We start from the raw sequence: 22887 nt of genomic DNA on the forward strand, positions 1-22887 counted from the left end.
AAAAAAAAAAGCAAAACAGACTTTGGAAAAACAGATTAATCATTTGGATACAGTGGCTTGCAAAAGTATTCGGCCCCCTTGAACTTTCCCACATTTTGTCACATTGCAGCCACAAACATGAATCAATTTTATTGGAATTCCACGTGAAAGACCAACACAAAGTGGTGTACACATGAGAAGTGGAACGAAAATCATACATGATTCCAAACATTTTTTACAAATAAATAACTGCAAAGTGGGGTATTGCAGTATTACAAAATTCATGTGCACATGTTGTTTCTCCGTTTAACAGGTGTAAGCTACATTTGTGAGTGTATAAAAAAAATAATAGAAAAAGACTCATGGAGTCATGACAAACCTGATGTTAGAATTTTAAAAAAATATATCTTATAACTTGTTTTGACCAATCGGTTATTTCATATGACCATTGAAAGTTTATCCAAGCTGTACCTTTTGAAGTTTCCTCCAGTGAATTATCACAAAACAGATGTCATCCAAGGTACCCATGTTTGTTTCTGTTAATCTGTGTCATGGTGCAACTTTTGCCCCCCAAAACATTGTTTTATGGGTGATTTTTATGAAGAATTATTCTTTTTTGTACCCAAAACTAAGCTCTTTATATTGACTTTCTTATTCACCCATTCAAACAAACACTCGTGCACCACCTTGCATGGTAGTTCCATAACAAGGTGTTCACCTGCCATTGGGAGCAAGCTGGGGTTCAGGGTCTTCTCCAAAGACACTTCAAGGGCTTCATTTGGCACATCCTGATAATAGCTTTTCTAAAGCTTTTTCCGAGCACGTGCCAAGTGCTTTCTCAGAGATAATATTTGGAATTACCTCTTTAATGTTTTAAAGTCTTCACATTATGAAGTGCCCTGAGATTAGTGACTTGGTGAATTGTTATTAATGTGATACACAGTAGCAAAAGAATAGCTCTACCACATGGCTGTAGCTCAGGTGGCACCAGGTTATCTACTAACTGGAAGGTTGGTGGTTCAGTCACTAGCAGGTCCAGATATCCTTGAGCAAGACACTAGCCCCAAATTGATCGCTGACCCATCCGTCAGAGTTTGAATCATAGCTAGAAAGCACTTAAGCATAGCAAAGGGTGCTCAGAGTAGAAAAGTGCTGTTAAAAACACAAACAAAAACAAAATTTACCATGAATTACTGTACTTTGAGTGTTTTTATTTTGGAGCAGGGAAAAGACAAATTCAAGCTGTTTACTTTTTGATGACTTCTTTAGGAATTCAAAATGGCTCTTGAATAATATTAAGATATATTTTGTGTTCAGTTGATTATTTGTTAATCAGTGTTATTTGCTGCACCAGCAGAATATGAATGTGATATTCAGTTGATGCCACTAGGTGGGAGCCTATGACCTGTAATGAGCATGTTGGATCTCGGATGACTGCTTTAGGTGAAGCCTTACTCTTTTATGTGAAACCCTATTTGTGTTGCATTCACAAAGTCTGTGATGCCTCTTGCTCTTCTAATGTTTAGTGTTTAAATAATTGTTTAAATATTTGACATGGTGTCTGTTTTACCTGTGTTTCTGTGGTTATGCTTATTTCTTTTTGTTTCCTTTATGTTATTAAATATTGACGTCTGCCTTTTTGTTCCTTTTTTCTGTCTCCTGTGTTTTGTGCTGTGTGAGTTTGGTCCTGGTGCTTATTTTCATTTTAATGGTTGTATTGAATGTCTTCAAATCCACAATTTAAAGAATCTTGATGCAACTGTTGTTTTGAATAATAAATAAAGTGTAACTGAAAAGAACTCCCTGTCTTATGTGGAAGGATGACCCTCATGTAGCTTTCTGTATTTTATATGTGGATGAATATTAGTTATCGCCTATTATTACACTGTGATCTTGAAGTCATTTTTGACCAGGATACATCCTCCAGTCCACATGTTAAAACAAATATGCAGCACTGATTTCTTTCACCTGATTACTGAGCAATGCTAGAAACTAGTTCATGCTTTTGTTAATTCAAGGCATGACTATTTTCATTCTTTAGCATCAAGCTCTTTTAAAAGCTTTCAGTTGGTCAAAAATGTCATGGCAGAAGTACTAATCGTGTTGACAAAGGGAGGCCTTATTTCTCCCAATCTCCATTTCTCTTAATTTGCAAAGTTAAGACTGGATCAGGTAACTATTAGCTGTGTTGCTTTATATTTGAAATGATAGATGAAGAGGTGGAAAAACTATATGGATCACCAAGCCACCTAATCTGCTCAGTGAATTTTGTTCCAATGAAAAGGAGTCAAACAATACCAGTGGCAATAAAACCTTTTTCATCTCTTTCAACTAACTGTGGCTTATGTGTTTCATAGCCTGCAGAATGGTGTTCAAAGAGAGAACCGAGGTATGATGACAGTGACTTTTCAACCTATCCTGAAAATAATCGAGCCTCGGATGGATCTCAGGCATAATAGCAGTTAATTTTCCATTTTGATCTCTTATTTAATAGTATCGCACTGCTGTTTGCTCTTGCTCTGATTAATGTATTTACAATATTAATCAAGTGAAAACAATGAAATATTAAACAAATTAAATGGTTATAATTTCAGGCATTGACATTGACAGCACACACGGTTTCAACCGTATGACCTGGAATGTAACACATGATTGTTTTTAGTGGTGGACCTTCACAAATACTTCACTGAAATCAGCTAATACCTTTATCCCTTGAAAAGATGTAAGCCTAATACAGGTTAAGACAAGAATGCTACAGAACGTAACATCAAAATATTGTTGCACTGCTTACAGTTCTACATCAGATTATCATGACTTCCACTGTAAAACTGCCACTGGATGCTTACATGTGCCATAAATTTGTGACCTAAATTAATTGTTTTTTTCTGATTCTAACAAGCTGTGCCTGCCCAGTTAGTACCTTACCCACAGCTGAATATTGAATATTACCTCTTAGTTTGCAACCATGCAATAAATTGCACAGGGTTGCAAGATTGGGTAACTCATGTCGAAAAAAACTGACTGTGTTTAGAAAAGTTTGTAGTCAACATTTGTAGATTACCCATAAAAGTAACCACACCCATAGGGGGATTATGTTCACACTAAAGTACCTGTAAACTGGTTGAAAATTTAGTGACTCATAATAATTTTTAAATGCAAGGACATTAAAACTAAATGGGGGGTGGGGGGGGGGGGGGGGGGTGAGTGGAGACAGCTGGAGTACCTGGAGAGAACCCACACAGACACAGGGAGAAAAATGTGCAGCTAACAATAGTGAAGGAAAACATGGTGACGTACAGTGGGAATAAAATTAAAGCTTGGTTACAATGGTGAACTTGTTTAGATTTACTGAGTGGTAATACATAAATAACAGTCTCCCTTTTATGTCCATTGTTATATTAGTCAGTTTGATGGATTACGTGAAAAGGTTCCTTGCTTAGATGCTGATTTTATTCTTTGTTCTTTCTCTGTTTGACTATAAAATAAGTAAGATATAGACCCACTAACTTAGAGTGAACTCTCACATGACTACATCTTGTTGCACTGCACTGTTTTTAATGTATTTTGCATTGTGCTTCATGTTGTTGTGTGCTATTTATTTGTCATCTTTTCAAGCTTTTTTTAGTTGTTAATTTTTTAGTTATATTATATTGTGCCTTATGTTGAGGTATTTCAATGGACTGTATTTTCATAATTGGAGTGGCAATAAGCATTAATCTTTGTTTTTTAGTAGAGGGGTGATGAGCTGTCACGTTTATTTAGAAAAAGGCCCGCTTTAGTTTAAAAAAAAAAAAATATCCCAGATGTCCCAGCATCAGGCAGGCACTTCAATCCAGCTTACATCAAAATTTGTAAATATTAATCCTTAGTGTGTTTCTCATTTCATGCAATAATAATCTGCTAATACAGTACAGCCACTGTACCAAAAGAAGCAAGCTGACTGTGCTGTGTAAGTAGAGAGAAAGCTGCTGGCTTTAGCTTTAAAGGTTAAGACAACGAGCTCAAGATATTTAAAAGTTGTCCCGGGATGGGGAGCTTTAAACCTGTCTGTAAATGTAAATTGTTTATGTTGAGTGCTGAGCCTCAAAGACAAACTGCTATTTTCCTCTTAGTTTGCTAAATGAAAAACATTTGAAATACATTTCATGTAAGACAAAAATGCATTAAAAAGCAGAAATATAATGTATATTTTTTGGCTTGTTAAAATAAAATGGTTATCCAACAGAACCAACCACTCTGCCATTTTAAATTTGTTTCATGTCTTGTGCTTTTATGATTGATTAAACTGCTTGCTTTTAATTATTCTGCTGTGTACAGTGTCCTTGAGTGTTCTCAAAGGCACCTCCAAAGAAATTGTGTTATTATTATTTTTTCTCTATACATGACAACAGGAGCACACGTTTGGACAACATGTGTAGTTAAATTAGACAATGACTGCCAAAACACATTAGTAAATATAACACATTGTAAAAAAATGTTTATCAAAAGTCTGAAGCAGACTAAATGGACAAAACAAGTTCATATTTAACCAGGTTTTATTGTGCACAGGAAATACGTACAAAAGACAATGAGGGGATGTAGCAAGGGTCTCAGACGTCGAGGCACTGAAGCAGAGGTGGTTAGGTGCAGAGCTGTGTTGCAGATGACTGATGTCATCAAATAATTTGTGTGGCATCTTATTGAATGCAGAACACCTGATTGTTCTGTAAACAGTTTGAAATTGTTTTGTTTTTTTAACAAAAGGGCAAAAAGTAAATGGCTGCAAATAACGTTGTTTGCAAAACTTATGCATACAATCTTAAAATTGACAATTTATATTTGCATTTAAAATTATGAAACATGATTCAATAAACATGTTTGTGGTTGTTACAGTAAAGAAATATAGATTTTTCTACTCAGATTTGATCTAAATTCAGACAAAAAAACCCATACATTTTGTTAATACAGTATGTCAAAATTAAAATATAACTGTAAATTCAGACACGTGAGGTTGTGCTGAAAAGAATGATACCAAACAAGGCAAAGTAAATAGTTTTTACAGGGAATATGTAGAGATCAAATCAAAAGTACTCAAAAATGGTGATTTATACCCTGGACCCCAGAGGGTTAAACATTTTTCTTAAAGTAACGCAATAGTTACTTTTCAAGTAATTAATTACTTTTAGAATCTTGTAACTAGGTTACTAACTCAGTTACTTTTTCCAGAAGTAACTAGTAACTCTAATTTCTTTTTCAAAGTAACTTGCCCAACACTGGTAAAAGGTGAGGTTTCAACCTGGTGATTCCAAGAATCCAGGAGTGACGAAAGGCGAGTCCCGTGAGTAGTGGCATTTCCAAGAAGGGGTTTGCAAGCAGGTTTGGAGATTCTTACCAGGTGCAGCCACTGTTTATGAGATTAAACATAGGTGAGGTTAATCAGATGCAGGAAAACTAACAACCAAAGAAAATGAGGGTACATGCAAAGCAAGGAACAACAAAAAACTCCCGCAAGCCGCAAGGAGGCTGTGAGGTCATTGACAAACTGACAGGACGGCGCTGGCCTTATGAGTCAGCTGCTGAGTGCTGTTGATGGATTACAGGTGATAGAAACAGGTGAACACCCAGAGCTCCACCCACATGGGCGGACACAGTAAACCACAGGATTCAAGCAGAATAATACCAGATACACTTGCATCATGACAATATTATTGCAGAACTGATGATTTGTGGTCTAGATGCTAAAGCCATTTACTTTACAGCTCTATTTGCCGCATTTTTCATATGATGTGAAGTTCAAGATAATAATACATAATTAACGTAGAGCTTCAATCAATGTCTGAAACAACTGAATTCTATCAGTGAACACATTATTGTACTCTGACAACTACAGCACTGTTTTGTATTTGGTGGATAACACTGTCTGTTCCAGTACTGATTTCTCTTCTTGTTTAGCATCTGTGGGTGGTGCATGTAAATATTGTGTACATGCAGAATACATCAGGGGTAGAGTGATAAATTTGATCCTGAGAAACTTTTCCATCCATACCACAAGATTTTGGAAAACTAAAGAAACTAACGTTGCTTCATTAATATGACAACATGTAAACACCATTAGTTTTTCCACATTTCACACCCATAAGATACAATGGCAAGTGTTAACAAATGACTATATTAAAATTCTTTTCAAATAAAAGGAATCGTGGCTAGAAGGAGAAGCTTGCATCAAAATGTAAGCAAAAAATGAGACTTTTCATATTCTACATCTTGAAAGATTACCCAATGTGCACTTTTTAATGTTTTCTTCAGTAAATTATTATAAAAATCAAAGATGAAACATTCACCGTACCAATTCTTCAAATAAAAACATGAAGTAACTATAAATGGCGCTTACAGTTACCACGTGGATGCAGGCACAGAGAATACCGGCATGGCCAGTGAAGATGAGGCAGAACCAGGTAGCTCCAAACAGAAGGCAAACCGTGTTATACTCACAAAGAAAATGGCGGCTCAAAACACTCCAGGTAAATGACACCCAGCTGAAACACTTCACGAGTTGCCCGAGATTCACACAATTTACAGAAAATGTAAGGACGATAAATGTCTCATATGAGATGAGATTTTGGTCATGTCGCACATCCCTAATTGCACTTTCTACATGAAAGTATCTCAGAGGCTCAGTGCTCAATATCAACCCTTTCTATGAGTGTAAAAGCCTGAAAACCTGACTGTGTAGCCCAGAGGTGTTTGAATATTTGTTTTATGCGTACATTCACAAACAGCTCAGAAGCTGCCTCTTTTCAAAGGATGTATTCATATCATTATTGAGCTCCTTGTCTGTTGTATAACAGTTTAAGAAAACATCTTTCTCTCTACTTGAAATTAAAGGAGATGAGAGTCTGTTGAATGTCTTTTTCTTTTTTTGGAGTTGCAGTGGATGATTAAGACTTGCTTCATGTGGTTCATTGCTTCAGAGCTATATTTTTTAAATGGGTCAGCAGGACTGGCGGCAGGCTGAAGTGGGGGGCTGGTGCTGTGGCTTTTGGATGTTTTCAGAGTGTTTTGCATGTGAACTGCCACATGCAAAACATGTGAGAAATCTTTTGTGGGATCAAGTGTTGTGACTGCAAAGTTGTCAAGTTCATGCATGTCACATAATATACTCCACCTTTTGGAGTAGAAGAGCTAGGAGGGTGGAGGGTATGGACTGCCCTCAGAGCACTCAGAGCCCTCAGAGCACCAAGCCAATTGACAGAAACCCAGCGATTCTCTTTGAGTAAGCTCTTGATTTCTCCTTCTTTCCTAAATTAAAAAAAAAAATTTTGTCATCATTTCAGTTTATTTTGAAAAATCTCAACAGGATCTTCAGCTTTATTGTGAAAGGTTCATGTGGAAAATAAATAAGCGGACGGCGGAGCTCCACGCTGAGTTTACCATTGTTGTTGCTAACAAACCAATGTATAAAAACAGTCGCTTATCCGTCTGTAGTGTGGTTATTTTAAATATAAGAAAAAAAGAGAGCTTTAAGAAGTTAATGTAGCCACTACGTGGACCATCAAAACGATGAAAAAATATTGCCGTAAACAGTTTATTTTGCGACACCACGAAACAAATGATAGCGTATAATATTAAACTATAGATGTTTTCATATCGTTATCCGATATATATCGTCATATCGAACAGTCCTAAGTGCAATTAGCAGTTTTACAAAATAGAAATAAAAAGACAAAAAATAAATAAATTGTCATCCAAAGTACAAATATACAGTGAATTTTTTATTTTTGTTAAGATACAAATACACAAAGGGTTTTTTTTTTCATTTACGGAGTACAACATGCACAAACAATGAAGAACACATAGTTTAAAAATGTTACAAAGTCTACCACTGAATTCATACCTATTTTTACCTAATTTTTTAATAAACGGTAATAGCTTATTTTTCTGTAGCTGACTGGTTTACTTCATTTTGTCTAACTTCCACTAAAACTATCACTGAAATTCACTGAAAGTATAAAAGTATAAAAAGACTTTTTCACACATGCAGTAATACAAATATTGCGTAAGATTATGAGCCTTAAACAAATACTATTCATTAAATTTTTTAAAACATGTGCTCTACACAGCATATCGGACATTTTTTCAGTAAACATTTTTTATTATCATATGCAACATACATACAATCCAAGAGCAGCTCAAACAGACTTCATTTTCCTTGTAGCTCTTTAAAAATATTAAAATACATAATTATACATGCAATTTACTATATTAATGTGTCACATTTCATTATGATTTGTTGTAAAATTTCAATATTGTGCAATTACAGGTTGACAAAAATGATGAAAATAGAAGTTCAAAGCCCAAAACAAAAAAAGTCTTTGAGAGTGCACACATTGTCTTGTGAATTGTTAACTGCAGCATGTATTGGATGTTCTACAGCATGTTCTCTCATCCTCTACAGCATCTGTAGGTGGTGCACAAAGTAATTCCTCCAATGACAAGGAGTGCTCCAGATACCCATCCCAAATATATAGAAGCTCCCAGCTCTCCTTGACTTCCTGTTGTGGCCACAGGATTATAAAACCCTGTGATGATGCTGTAAGCCGACCAGGTGACAGGAATAATACACACGATCCCTGCTATGATAAACACCACACCTCCTGCAATGCCGGCATTGGATTTGGTCAGTTGGTCATAATCAAAGAAAGAAGTGCATCGAGCTCCAACCACTGTGAGCCCGATGGCCACCACGCTGACAGCAATAGACACGCAGATTAGAGCCCTGGAGGCTTGCAGCTCTTGTGGTAAAGCCAAAACCGAGTCATAGTTTTTGCATTGTGACTGACCCGTGCTCTGGAACACACAGTTCATCCATAAGCCTTCCCTAAACACCTGAGCAGTGATGATGTTTGACTGTATAAATGCCGACACCTTCCACATGGGCAGTGCGCAGATGAGGATGGTGCCAAGAAAACCGAGGATTGCCAAACACACACCAACGATCTGAGTCTTCATGTTTTCAGAAAATAAAGTCTATATTTAAAGTAAAAAAAGCAAAAAAAACATCAGAATCAACCTCCAGTTGAGTTTAAGATCATTTTTACTTCCAGTTGTCTGTAAATGCTGCTGGTTGGGTTTTGCTTTGTTGTTTTGCTCCTCAGGTATGAGAAAGGCAACAGGGAGGGGACTCTGTGTTCTGTGGCAAGTTTCCTGTTTGTCTTGATTCCTGCTTGACCTGAAAAACTAGTAGAAGGCCATTAACAGAAGCAATCGTGTATAAAAACTTGCTTTGTCATTACAAAGGATAAACAGATTGCTCATTTAAACCAGCAATATAGAGACTGCAGAGTTCATGAGGTATACTTCTTGTATTTTAAAGTACTTTCACATATTACCAGAATGCATGAAAAACTAGACCAGTATCAAATTACTGATGCATTTTTATGAATATTTCTTTGCACTTAAATGTTTTAATCTTACTAAATAAACAAAGCCTATGTTAGCTCATGACCTCTTTTTACAAAATCAAGTCAGCAAGCAAAACTGGCAGACAGACACATCACAGGCCCCTGAAAAATTTTTTTAAGATCTATATCAGATGGGATGTCACCTAGTAACCACATACCAACAAGGTAAAATTGTCCATTTGGGACTTTATGCACCAATCACATAAAGTCCCAAAGCACAATATTCGAACCTGTAGCCACAAAGCCTTCATTACATGACATGTTACCTAGCAACCAGCAATTAAAAGCAGACCAAACACTCCAGCATCAAACATACCAGTTGTATGTCAGACGGGCCAGTTAGATTTTTAGCTTATTTTGTACTACTGCCCCCCCTTCAAATACAATATCAATTCAAGTGCACCTCATGAGTTTATAGCGCATTTTTGCTGATTCTGGTTTGGCATTTGTTGCCTTTTAGTTTAAATTCTGCAAGACAATTTGCACGCAGTTAGCTGCCTTCTCTAGATTCCTAGAGTTTGCGTTTTAGTTGTGAGCTGGAGTGTAAAGTCTACCATGTTTGCTAGAAAGTGCGGTCTACAAAAGCAGCCTTTTAGCTTTTACTCATTGAAACCCTCCACTAGAGCAAAGTTTAAATTTATAATATTAAAAAATAAAAATAGGGGGAAAAGAAAAACGCAACCATAGTCAAGTTAGTGAAAAGAGTTTTATTAAATCAAAAGTAAAGTAAAAACACCTAAATATTTAGTCCATAAAAACAGCCTAGTCCATTTCTCTTGAGGGTGACAGTCTACAGCCGTTCCAACCTCTTGCAGACATTTAAACATATGCTCCACCACCTGTTGCAGAGTGTGGAGCAGAGTATTTGACAGAGTATCCACCATCTTTAGGCTGCTTGCACTGACAACAAAGGAGTGCACCTCCAATGATCAGGAGTCCAGATGAAGCCCAGCCAATGAACAGCGATGCTCCAAGCTCTCTCCTCTGTCCGTCAGACATGATTGGGTTGTAGAAGTTCCTGATGACCTCATTAGCAGACCAGGATACAGGGATGAGGCACAGGATGCCACCAACAATGAACACCACCCCCGCAGCAATGGCCACCTTACTCTTGGCAGTCTCCTCTTCAATGCAGTTGGTGCACTTTCCGCCTGCGATGGCAAGCAGGAGTCCCATTAGGGTGACCAGGATGGAGATCACAACCAGAGCACGGGCTGCCTGCAGGTCTTGAGGAAGAGCGAGCATGGAATCGTAGACCTTGCACTGCATCTGGCCGGTGCTCTGCATTACACAGTTCATCCAGAGACCCTCCCAGAAAACTTGTGCTGTCACGATGTTGTTTCCAATGAAAGCAGACACCTTCCACAATGGCAAAGCACAGGTAATTATGTCCCCAGAAAAGCCAATCACTGCCAAAATGATGCCCAAGATCTGAAGTTCTGCAGATGCCATACTGTCTCTTCTGCTGCAACAGAGAGCTGTGAGAAAGAATCAACTGGAAACACAACAAGACAACATGACTGCCTCAACTGCAGCTTTTATATCCACATGGGAGGCTCGTGGTTTCTCCTGATTGGTTATTCAGAAGTGTTCAAAGTGAAAACACCTGTGGTCATTAGGACTGACCTCCTGCCCAGTGATAGCTGGCATATGTCCCAGATCCCCTCCAACCCATTTTCTTATGATAAGCCAATAAGAAAATGGATGAATGTTTGCAAAAGTGCTGTGAAAACTGAAATGAAAAGAATGTTTAGAATAAAAATCTTCCACCTAAATTAATGTCTTTTTCATTATTTTTTTGTGGGTGTTTTTTGTGAGGCTATGATTTCACTCAGACAAAAGTAGCAGTTTTACCAAGAACATAACAATGAGAAGAAGAGTGATTTTAAAGATTGCATTTTAATATTGACTTTAGTATCTCGTGTAACAATATGAGATCATAATGATTGCTTTTGGTTTTACATCTGATTTCATTTTCTTTTACCAGTGCAGCAATCAAGCTGAGTGAGTCCACCTGTGGTAATTAGGTGTGAGGCATTGGCTTGGGGGAAAAAAACAAAAGAAACAAACAGTATTAAATTAGACATGCACCACGTTGGTTGTTTCTCAACCTGTGATCCTCCTTGGTATGGTTGGTTTCTCTTTTAATGAGCCTATCTTATCAGGTAATGGGTTTTAATAGTTTTGATATTTTTAACCAAATCAAACTTACTACTTTTTTATGATTGTGGGATTTCTTACTTTCTTTCTCCAGAGGCAATAAAAATGTTTACCCTTCTTTAGAGTCGCTGCTCAGACATTTGAATTTTTTTTTTATTAAACCTAACATGATGTGGTTGGGTTTGTGCATCATTCCATATATTTAAAATTAATTAAAAAGAATTCCCCCTTGATTTGCACTGTTAAAGCTTCTTTTCTTTCTCTGGGCTCTGTTTGGGGACAAGTGGGCCTCTTTGTTGTCAAGAAAACCTCTGAAATCAAATGGAGCGTGATTGATGCAGTGGAGCCAGAGCCCACCCAGAGGAGGGCTGTATTCTGGGGGGATTTGTAGGTCATATAAAACTTCTGCTGAGAGTGGACTCTTATTTGGAAACCCTGCAAAGAACTGACTCGTCTAAAAAAAGGGGGGGGGAAAAAGCTGTTATGCCTTCTTTAGGGTTGCAGATTCTGGGTGTTGGGCTGGCTGTGCTTGGATGGATTGGAAACATACTGATCTGCATGCTGCCCTTGTGGAAGGTATCTGCTTTCATTGGAAATAACATTGTGGTGGCTCAAACCATCTGGGAAGGACTCTGGATGAGCTGTGTGGTGCAAAGCACCGGCCAGATGCAGTGCAAGGTCTACGATTCCCTGTTGGCCCTGCCTCCAGACCTCCAGGCAGCTCGAGCCATGATTGTCATCTCCATCCTGTTTTCTTTGTTTGGCCTGCTGCTTTCTGTGGTTGGAGGTAAATGCACCACTTGTGTTGGGGACAAAATGGCAAAAGCCAGAGTTGCTATCTCTGCAGGCTTTTTCTTCATCCTGAGTGGGGCTCTGTGTCTTGTGACTGTATCGCTGCCTGCTAATACCATCATAAAGGACTTTTACAACCCCATGGTTCCAGATGCTCAGAGGAGAGAGCTGGGTGCCTGTTTGTACGTGGGCTGGGGTGCAGCAGGGTTACTACTGATTGGTGGTTCACTTCTCTGTTGTCAGTGCCCAGCAGGAGACAACCGCTACAGTGGTGCGAAGTACTCGGCACCTAAATCAACAACACCCGGGAAGGAATTTGTCTAAGATTATATTGCATTACATGAGAAGTGGATGAGCATGACCTCTTTCACAAAGAGTACAAACCTGTTTCTTATCACAGTGTATGCATAGTGCAGGTGTAACTAACACTATGGCCTTTTGTCTGTCAAAGTGTGTGTGATGTTAGATTACTGCAGGATTGGTGTGCTGGGTTTTTTTTTTCTAACTCCTATATTAAAGTTCTTTAAGTGATTTTTAACCAATAAACTGTTTATTGTCACATGAAATTTTTTAATTGTAGTTATTCTGCTTAATTCACTAAGATGTTTTGGGATCTGATTCCCCACCACCATCAGCAGATCGACCCCTCTGGTAGTTGTTTTTACAATTCAGACTTGGTTTTCAAACACAACTCGTGATAATACTTAATTTCCCAAAAATATTAAAGTTAAGATAAATTCTGCATTGCTTTTACTTTTGAATGTATACACCACTTTGCCAAACTTTTTTTTTTTTAGGGGGGGGGCTGTTTTTAAATTTGATGGTATTGCTACTTTTACTTTATCCTCTTGCTATCTCCCAAGAGGCCAAAACTGGTCCAGGAACAGTGTTTATAAATCACAGTGATGTGTTTGTGTTGTCCTCACTGGTTTCAACTGAGAATCAGGGAACAAAAAAAAAACCCCATTCAGGTGGTTCAGGATATATCGTCTTTCCAAGACTTGGCAGATGTCCTCTTACTGGGCAAAGTGTAAATATCCATTCTTTAGAGGTGAAAAGGGGTTCCCTTAGTAACACGAATCTGAACAACAGACTGTCCATTTTACTGAAGACAGGAACTGTAAATTCCTGTCTTTACTACACGGCCAACTTCCTAGGAGTCTACTCCCTTGAATTCTTGAACGCTTTGTCATTAGAGGTTACTAAGAAGTAGCTTATAGTTCCAGTTTGGGTTACAATGTGTCTGTACTCTGAGTTCCAGGAAAGAAGGAGGAGCTGCATGAACAAAGCTTTGTCTTTTTGGTACTTAAACCCTGTAACACCAAGTGTGTCACATTTGATGCACAAGTTTTACAGACCTCGACGTCATCAGTGGGATCTTTTTTTTTTTTTTCAAACCCTAAGTCACTCATGTTTTTGAGCTAAACTGTGAACAATACAACTTAGACATTATATGCAAGTTGGGTTTCTTTTTTCATTTGTCACAAGGTTCAGTAAGGTTCAGATAAACACTCCCACTTCAAAAGGTTCAAATTTCCTGGCAATTGAAGGCTCATTATCCATTATCAGTGAGAGCTTTAAAAAATTCTGCATACAATCAAGTCCATTTCTCTTCACATGCAACTTACAAGATATATATGACAAACTTGGTGGTATTCATGCAAAACATTTATTTGTGAAAAATACACATTTCATCTAAAAATAGCATTGACATTCATTCAGTAACCTAAAATATACTTAAAAAAAGAATCAAGATATGATCAAGGCATGTATGAAACCTATTAAATGTAGTAAAATGTGATCTGTTTTATTTTTTTTTATCTGCCTTCAGCCTTCAGAATTGTTCGAGTACACTGCTGTGCCTTTTTATTAGCATTGTAGCTGAGACACTCACACATAGTCAACATTTGAAGATATGCTTCTTACAGGTGTGAATTTGGCAGGTATGTAGGGTCTGCCACCAACTTTTGGGGGACAGCTGCTGCAGAGAAGACCACCTCCCATCAGCAGCACCGCAGCAGAGCACCAGCCTATGTAAAGTGAAGATCCAAGCTCCCTTCTTTGAGCCTCAACCAATAGGGGGTTATAAAAGTCGCTGATTACTGCATGAGCTGACCACGATACAGGAATCAAGATCAGCAAGGCGGTTATTATGAATATCACTCCAGCCACGATGCAGGTTTTAGCTTTGGCCACGTCATCCTCCATGCAGTTGGTGCATTTTCCTCCGATCACAGCCATGAGGATGCCGAATATCCCAACAATCACAGAGATGATCACCATGGCCCTGGCAGTCTGCAGGTCCTGAGGCAGAGCCAGCATGGAGTCGTACATCTTACACTGCATTTGCCCCGTGCTCTGGACCACACAGCTCATCCACAAGCCTTCCCAGATCACCTGGGCTGTGACGATATTCGCCCCCACGAAAGCGGTGACTCTCCACATGGGCAAACCGCAGGTGATAATGGCGCCCAGCCAACCAAAGAAGGCCAGTAAAACACCCAAGATCTGGAGGCCCTGAGAAGCCATGAAAATGCTGCTGTAACAGATTTCTACGCAAAATTCAAGAAATAAGAAAAAGAAAAAGTTGGCACCACAGAAAATTGAACCACACTCCAGTCTTGTATGTGCTGCAGATACACCTGCCTGATGATGGATTTGCTGTGGTCTAATGTTCCTGTGCCTAGCTGTGAGAAGATAGATGCTTGCTGCTGTGTTTCAGGGTGGAGTTTCTGTGTCCTCAGACAAAGCGGGAAACTGGAGACCTGATATCCACAGACCTTATTCTCTAGCTTCCTTCATTGTCCTCACACAAACAAGCTTTATTCAGTCGTTCAAGACTTCAACAGTGGGAACAACAGTGCTATCAGATCCTCAGGTGTCCTCACACAAACACGCACACTCTCTCTACACACACACCTACAAACGTGCATGCACACAAAGGTAAGGTCAGTCTCTGAGCAAAAACAAACTCGTACGAGAAGCTTCTTCAGTTCTGGGGTCAAATGGTGTCCCTGTGGGTGTGTCCCTCCAAAGAGGGACAATGGAGCCTCTGATGATCCTCTACCTCTGACCCAGTATGAACCTTCCAGATCCCTCAGGTCATCTGGATCCGGTCTTTTATCAGTTCCCAGAGTCAGAACCAGACACGGAGAAGCTGCATTCAGCTTTTATGCTCCATATATCTGGAACAAACTCCCAGAAAGCCTCAGATCAGCCGAAACACTCAGTTTATTTAAATCCAGGTTGAAGACTCACCTGTTCTCAGCTGCATTTGAATAAAGCACCAAATCCACACTTTTAAGCTTAAATTTCAAAACTTACATTTAACTACTGATTTTATCTACTGTTCTGATTTTATCTGTTTTGATTTTATATACTGTATTGTTTGTTTGTTTGTTAATTAGTTTGTTTGTTTGTTTGCTTGTTTTAATCAATTTTAAATCATGCTTTTTATTTGTTTTTGTTTCTAATGTCTTTGTAAAGCACTTTGAATCACCTTGAAACAATCAGCCAAGGTTTCAGGTGAGCTAATTGTGAAACCTGGCCCCACCCTTTCATGTGATTTCCTGTGGTCAGATGGCCCAGGATGTGAGTGGGCGTTAAGGCATCTGGGAAGGGATCTCAAAACTGGATTATAGATGGCAGAGAGTTGGTGTCGTAAACCCCCGCCTCTGTTCAAAGATGGTCGCTCACAATGAACAATGATGGCTTCTTTCACTCCTCTTTCAAACCATCTGTTTTCTCTGTCCAGAATGTGAACATTGGCATCATCTAAGTAGTGACCTTTGTCCTTTAGATGCAGATGGACCGCCGAGTCTTGTCCTGTGGAGGTGGCTCTTCTATGTCTTCAAGCAACTCCAGACGCTTTTCTTTCCAAGCTCCTTAGACTACGATGACCTGGATGACTGAAAACCTTCACAGACCTTCACAGACATAAATTAAGAGCTGACTGTAGCTCAGGTGGTAGAGCAGGTCAGCTACTAACCAGATGGCTGGTGGTTCAGTCCCAGGCTCCTCTAGTCTGCATGCCAAATATCCTTGGGCAAGATACATCCATCGGAGTGTGAATGCCTATGAATGTTATGTAGTAAACACTTACAAAATGTGATTGGCTGAATGAATTAGTTGTGTAAAGTGCTTTGAGTGCTCAGATAGAGTAGAAAAGCGCTATATAAGAACCGTGGATTGTTTTACACTCCAGAAATGTTTGCTTACTACAAGACTTTGTTTCTTTTTAAATATTTACTCCCCTAACAAATAAAACTTGGTTCTGTGACTACATTCAAAGTCCAAATACCTTTGTTGTAGGTTCACAGTTTAACCAGACAGGCCGGTTTCCAGCCAGTATTATGCTTGCCACACCCAAACCTGTTCAACCAGAAAGTCGGAGAATGGTTGCTTCTCACATACTGTGACGTTTGTTTTTTAAGCATCCTTGTTTTGATTATGCCGTGTTACATAATGAACATGTATGTTACAATTAATATACATTAAAAATGTGTCAAACGCACAATAAAAAGAGTATGGATACTGTAAATACACTGTTTTTAATGTTAGAATTTCCTTTAAATGTGATTGTGGGTGACCACTGAATGAATCCTGTTGAACACAAACATTGAGTGGAAACAAAAAAACAGTAACACATATTCTCAGATTTGTAAACAGTAAAAATATTTATTTACAGTAGAAGTGGTGCATTGAGAATTTTGTATACATAGTTCTGAAAAACAATCTACAAGCACAAGAGCAAAAGTGAACATTTTAAAAAGATACATAAGCATATGGATATACTAGACTTGTTAGCACTTACACAACATAGTACTTTTGACACAAACACACACTGTAGACTATGTAGACTTGGGTGTGGTTCCTTTCTTGGTGTTAACATCATCTCAAAACACTCCAACACTCTCATGAGGAGTCACGTTTCATCAAGTAACCTGAATTACCAACACACACAACCCATAAACTCTGGTGCATCTGTCCCAGTAAATATTTCAGACGTAGCCTTTCCCAGATATTGGTGCTGAGGCATCAGACCTAGTGGCAGCTGTGTACCTTGCATTGTAGGGTTCTTTTTCTTTTTTGGGGCAGCTGGCACAGAGTAATCCCCCTCCGATAAGCATCAAAGCAGAAGCACCCCATCCGATATACAGCGAGGCACCCATCTCTCTCTTCTGGGCCGCATTCAGAAGAGGGCTGTAGAACTCCTGGATAATAGTGTTGGCTGTCCAGCAGACAGGGACAAGGCAGAGGACCGCAGCGATGATGAACATAACCCCAGCTGCGACAGCCACTTTATCTTTTTGCTGTTGATCCTCCACACAGTTGGTGCATCTTCCTCCAGCTACAGCGAGCAGAATAGCCATGACGCCTACCACAATGGAAATGATAGTCAGGGCCCGAGCACCCTGGAGGTCTCCGGTGAGGGCGAGCATGGAGTCGTAGACCTTGCATTGCATCTGGCCTGTGCTCTGGACCACACAGCTCATCCAGATACCTTCCCAGGTGACCTGTGAGGTGACAATGTTGCTGCCAATAAAAGCAGATACCCTCCACATGGGAACAGCGCACACAACGATGACTCCAATCCAGCCAATGATCCCCAAGGCTGCACCCAGCATTTGGAAGCCAGCAGACACCATTTTGGTCAGATTTGTTCTTCAAGCTGCTTCAAATTAAAGTCCTTTCTCTTTTCAGAGGTTGCTGATAAAGCTCTGAGTGCGTATCGACGTTCTCACTGTGGAGTGATACAGGCTGTTGAATATTTGTTTCTTCCTTGCGATGAAGTCGAGTTTTCTGCCGGTCAGACAAGTCTGCTGAATGGGTGAGGAGTGGAGCAGGTACAAATGCCTGATGGAGGAGGGGCAATGGAGAAACAGCGAACCGTCATCAGCACCTGCTCTTCAGGTCCACTCCCTAAATATAAAGTTTCACCTGAACAGGTGAGCCGGTGAGCAGGTGGGTGGAGTGATGTCCTGAATGTCTGGTGACTCAGTCAGTCTGAAATGACAACACCTCTGACCAAAACTTCCGACTAACCAAAAATCGTCATGTGCTCAGTGTTTTTGTTGTGTTACACCTGCGCTGATAATGGATGGCATCCCGCTGGAGTTCTCTCTCAAGTAAATGCACATAAATGGCCTTGCAAAAGACTCTCTGGAAGAACTGTATCTTTCACTTTACAGCATGTCAAGAGGTTGAGGGGGATGGACACAGCTCAGGACTGAGGGGAATATTATTCTTTCACTTAAAGTTAATTCGAATACTTTAATTGATTTTAATATTAAAAGTGTAGTTAAGAGTACAATCATTTGCTTGATTAGGCTTTGACTATGTCCCTAAAAACAATAATGATCAGTTTTAATCTCATATGAGTATTAATAATCTTTGACAGGAAATTATCTTCATCTGCTTTTCCCAAAGTCCCAACGAGAGAGTGATATATTTCCTTATAATTAGTTTTTTAAGAAATCATAAATAACACAAACAGTTTTTTATAAAATACTATCCAGTCATATGCAAGTCGGAGTAACAAGTAATATCACAAACTGCCCACCTCCTATTACCAGTTTTAATTTGCTTTTTATATAAAATAATATATTTATATAAATATCTACTTGTACATACTTGAGAGTAAATTTAAACAGAATTTCTCTTACTACTATGGCCCACCTGCAGTACCTTTGCAGCCCACCAGGGGCCCCAGCCCACGCTTCGGGAATCCCTGACCTATTTTATTAGATAACTGCATCCAGTGTAAAATACAAAGGTTCAGATAAAGTAAATTAAGTAAATTAAGTAAAATAATTAAATCATAAATTGAAATGAAAAGAACAAAGTACACCTAACTGTTTGCTCTACATTTTTGTTTGACCTCGAATGAAAAATTAGCAGAAATAACATGTAAGCGAAGTAGTGTAAATCTTTCAAGCACTTACTCTTCACCAAATTCATGAATTACTGGTGTGTGGGGTTTTTTCAAAGAAGTGCACGTAGTGTAGGGTGTCACTTACAGTCAGCATGAAGGAAAACAGGAGATGAACCAGCTCCAGATGTCACTCTTCCACTCTGTTTGCTTTACAGATTGTGAGATTGTTGCCTCTCCCAGTAGCTCAATACTGACGAACTCATATTATCCTATAACATTCTTGTGTGTGATGTGTGATATCTAATCAACCTATGCTTCCATAAACACTTCACAAGACACACCTGTTGTCCTGTCACTTCTGTTTTCTCAAACTGTTCCTGGAGAAAGAAAAAATAATATACAATCTTATTTCTGAACATGTTTGGACACTGTCTAAAATGTCAATAAAACAGATAATGTGATTTGCAAATCTCCCAAACTCCTGTTTTATTCTCTATAGAACATGGGGAACATGTCAAAAGGAAAAAAGGGTCATCCAGCTTGTCAACAGCTCTCAGTGTAAAAGCCAGCATCTCTGAAGGTATGGCAGTGCCTTTGGATATAGTAGCTTTCAGGTGGCATCTTTTTCAGAAAAGGCCTTGCATATTTAACAAAGACAATTCTAAAACGCATATTGCATCTATTACAGCAAAATGGCTTCATAGTAGAAGAGTTTTGAACTGACCTGCCTGCAGTCCAGACTTTTTACCAGTTAAAAATATGTGGAGCATTACGAAATGAAAAGAAGACCCAGAATGAATGAACTGTTAGTACTACATCAGACAGAGATGGGAACACTGTGCTCTCCCAAAAAGTTCAGCAGGTGCTTACCTTATTTCCAGATGTTTACACACTGCTGTTAAAAGAAGAGGCAATGCTACAAACTGAGATATGTTGCTTCAAAATCAGCAAATATATTTCCTAAAATATTGCATTTCTTTAAACAACTGATATGTTTTTTATGTTCTATTGGGGGTTTATGAGATTTACAAATCATTTCAGTCTGTTGTTATTTACATTTTACACAGTGTCCAAACTTTATTTTTCAAATAAATATGTGATTTATGAAGTGGGAAAAATATTAAGAAGGCGTACAAACTGCAGGCTGAGGTTGGAGGTGAGAGAAGCTCTGTGAGTGTTCTGAAGCTCAGACTGAAGGCCAATTGTAAATGTGAACATACAAGAGCTTTTTGTTTGCTGAAGGTTACAAGAAAAGAGCTTTTGTTGTGTATGAAGCTCATTTAGGGTGAGTGGATGAAGGCATCAAAGAGTAGTCAGTGAGGTGATGTACAACATATTTGGCATGTCTGGATTTTGCAGCTATTGCAGCAAAACAAAGCATTGAAATCAAAGGAGAATGATAAACTCTGTTTTGTCTGCTATGTTTCCCCTTTTATCTGTTATTCCTCGTTGTGCCCAATAGGTGACAGCAGTGTCTATTTTTGTGCTTGTGCATGTATGGCATATGCACACGCAGTTGGTGATGTGAACTCTTTTTCTGCGTAACCAGAATCTGAGGTTGCAGTTAGTAGAAGCAGCCTATTAATTTGAAACTTTGCATTTACAGAAAATAATATCAACTTTAACCTTTTTTTCGATGCAGTACATGTACTAAGAGATATATGTCTGGAAGATTGTGAAAGTGTGCTATCACCTGTGCTCAAACATCCTTTATTTCCATTTCTTATGTGACCATAACTCTCTAAGCACCCATTAAATGCAAGGCTCCACCCTCCTTTAGAGCATTTATGGCTTTGTAGCCAACGTTCTGCTTCTAGAACAGAAGAACAGACAACAAAGGCTGCCTATGGAAATCACCATCTCTCTGTGCACTGAACTGCTTGAAATGAAATGGGATTGACAGTTTGCTGGAAACTTGAAAAATCAGTATATTTGAAAAAAGAATTTTTTTAAATCGCCTAAACATACAAACAGTAAAAATAATGTAAATGAAGCAAAAACCGTGTTTGTACAGTTCTAACTAGCTTAAAAGTCAATATTTAGTATGTCCACCTTCATTCTTCAGCACAGCCTGAACTCTCTTGGGAAAAGTTCCTTTTAATTTCTTTAGTCTTCAAGAATAATTTCCCAGGTTTCATGAAGGACATTCAAAGCTCTCAATGTTGGCAAACTTTTCTTCCCATTCAAGCTCTGGAGAGGCCAAAATGGCTAATAGTGTGTTTGGAATCGCTGTTGTGCTTAAAAATGAAGCTGCTATCAATCAGACGCTTTCCAAGTAGTACTGCGTGATGGATCACAATCTGACATTTTTCTGCTTTCATGATTGAAGAAATGACTTTCAGATACTGTAACTTCTTTTTTTTGTTAACCACTTGTCCAATTTTCTCATTTCCTCATGCTAACATAAGCCAAATTTCCAATCTTTTAGATGTAAATTTGGTTCTTATTTGAGTTAGGGGCCTGTTTTTATCCTTCAATGATTCCTTTGTAGATATAAAGTGGCTTTACAAAAAAAAACAAAAAAACATTACTGAAATGTTTTTGTCGTTGAAAATGAGTGAAAAAGCAAACACTGTCCAAAGAAAAACTTGAGAAAGACCTTGGGAAAGTCCAGAGAACTTTTGATCAAAACCATTTTAAAGCATTCAAAGAAATCTGGAAGCAAAAAGAGTGGATGAAGAAATGGCATTAGACTTTTGCAGAGTACTGTATCTCAGTGAGAGCTTGTGATTAATATCTTAATATGAAAGAAGCTTTTTAATGTTTTATATGAAGTAGCGCTGCAGACAGTTCAATCTGTAATCTGGAAAGAGATAAATACTCAGTTAAATATGTTAAATATAAAGTTTTATCTATTATTTGAAAACTGACTAACAGTTTAAGTGTTACTGTAGGTGAAAGAGGAAAAAGTGCCTCTCATGTTTTCTGTATTCGGGTTACTATGCTCCTTGTGTTGGCAGTGGGTTGATACTCATACAGATATACTATCTGGATTTCCTCTGGTAGTTAACCAAATGATACGGTTGCTGTTTACGCTTGAAATCCCTGTTTACACCCCCTTTAGATATGATGAAGGTTCTCAAACACACACACAGAGGTGGAAAACACAAAATGGGTAATCCCTCTGTAAACTGAAACTAATTCATCAACTGACAAAACAATCCATTGAAATTATCCACAAAATGTAAATCTGCTTCAGTGAAAATTATATTAAAAAAAATATCACTATTGATAATCATAGACCATTCTCAATAACATATTCAAATTATTTTCAATTGAGATCCAGCTCTCTGAGACCATTTTATGGCAAAATAATATCTAAACTTTCCAGTAGTCATAGTCTTCCTGTTGCTTCTTGGTGAATAATTCTCAACAGGCAGTTCCAGGAACTGGGTTGCATAACTGGCCGATCAAAACACTTGAGTCAGCATTCATGCTTCTAGTTTTTGTTTTGCATCTCTTATCCTGTTGAGTACATAGCACTTGAAGTTGTAGTGTACTGAGTTTAATTAGTAACACAACGCAAGTACAGTATTGATACGATCGTTCTATTTCCCACAAAGGCACAAGCTGGGGTATTACTAGTATTTACAATTCATTCAACAGAAACAAGTTAGCAGAGAAGGATGTAAAAACATTACT

The 22887-nt window shown here is 38.5% G+C and overlaps 5 protein-coding genes across 5 annotated transcripts; 1 reads left to right on the forward strand and 4 right to left on the reverse strand.

Moving 5' to 3' along the window:
- Window positions 1-7529: 7529 nt before the first annotated feature.
- On the reverse strand, window positions 7530-9010 carry LOC146700340 (claudin-4-like). Its single transcript, XM_085470516.1, has one exon. The coding sequence runs from the start codon at window positions 8965-8967 to the stop codon at window positions 8401-8403; it is 567 nt and encodes a 188-aa protein (XP_085326642.1). The 5' UTR covers window positions 8968-9010; the 3' UTR covers window positions 7530-8400.
- Window positions 9011-10162: 1152 nt separating this feature from the next.
- Window positions 10163-10909, reverse strand: LOC146700341 (claudin-like protein ZF-A89). Its single transcript, XM_085470515.1, has one exon. The coding sequence runs from the start codon at window positions 10869-10871 to the stop codon at window positions 10239-10241; it is 633 nt and encodes a 210-aa protein (XP_085326641.1). The 5' UTR covers window positions 10872-10909; the 3' UTR covers window positions 10163-10238.
- Window positions 10910-11989: 1080 nt separating this feature from the next.
- Window positions 11990-12930, forward strand: cldn29 (claudin 29). Its single transcript, XM_085470514.1, has one exon. The coding sequence runs from the start codon at window positions 12063-12065 to the stop codon at window positions 12693-12695; it is 633 nt and encodes a 210-aa protein (XP_085326640.1). The 5' UTR covers window positions 11990-12062; the 3' UTR covers window positions 12696-12930.
- A 1212-nt stretch (window positions 12931-14142) lies between these two features.
- On the reverse strand, window positions 14143-15015 carry LOC146700343 (claudin-4-like). The gene has a single exon (XM_085470511.1). It carries the CDS (start codon window positions 14898-14900, stop codon window positions 14262-14264), a length of 639 nt encoding a protein of 212 aa, XP_085326637.1. The 5' UTR covers window positions 14901-15015; the 3' UTR covers window positions 14143-14261.
- A 2005-nt stretch (window positions 15016-17020) lies between these two features.
- Window positions 17021-18295, reverse strand: LOC146700344 (claudin-4-like). Its single transcript, XM_085470510.1, has one exon. It carries the CDS (start codon window positions 18017-18019, stop codon window positions 17372-17374), a length of 648 nt encoding a protein of 215 aa, XP_085326636.1. The 5' UTR covers window positions 18020-18295; the 3' UTR covers window positions 17021-17371.
- Between the last annotated feature and the right edge of the window lie 4592 nt (window positions 18296-22887).

Source organism: Copadichromis virginalis, linkage group LG10 (assembly GCF_057382275.1).
Source record: "Copadichromis virginalis isolate Kocher_CV1m ecotype Utaka linkage group LG10, C_Virginalis_male_GT1.1, whole genome shotgun sequence".
NCBI lineage: Eukaryota > Metazoa > Chordata > Actinopteri > Cichliformes > Cichlidae > Copadichromis > Copadichromis virginalis.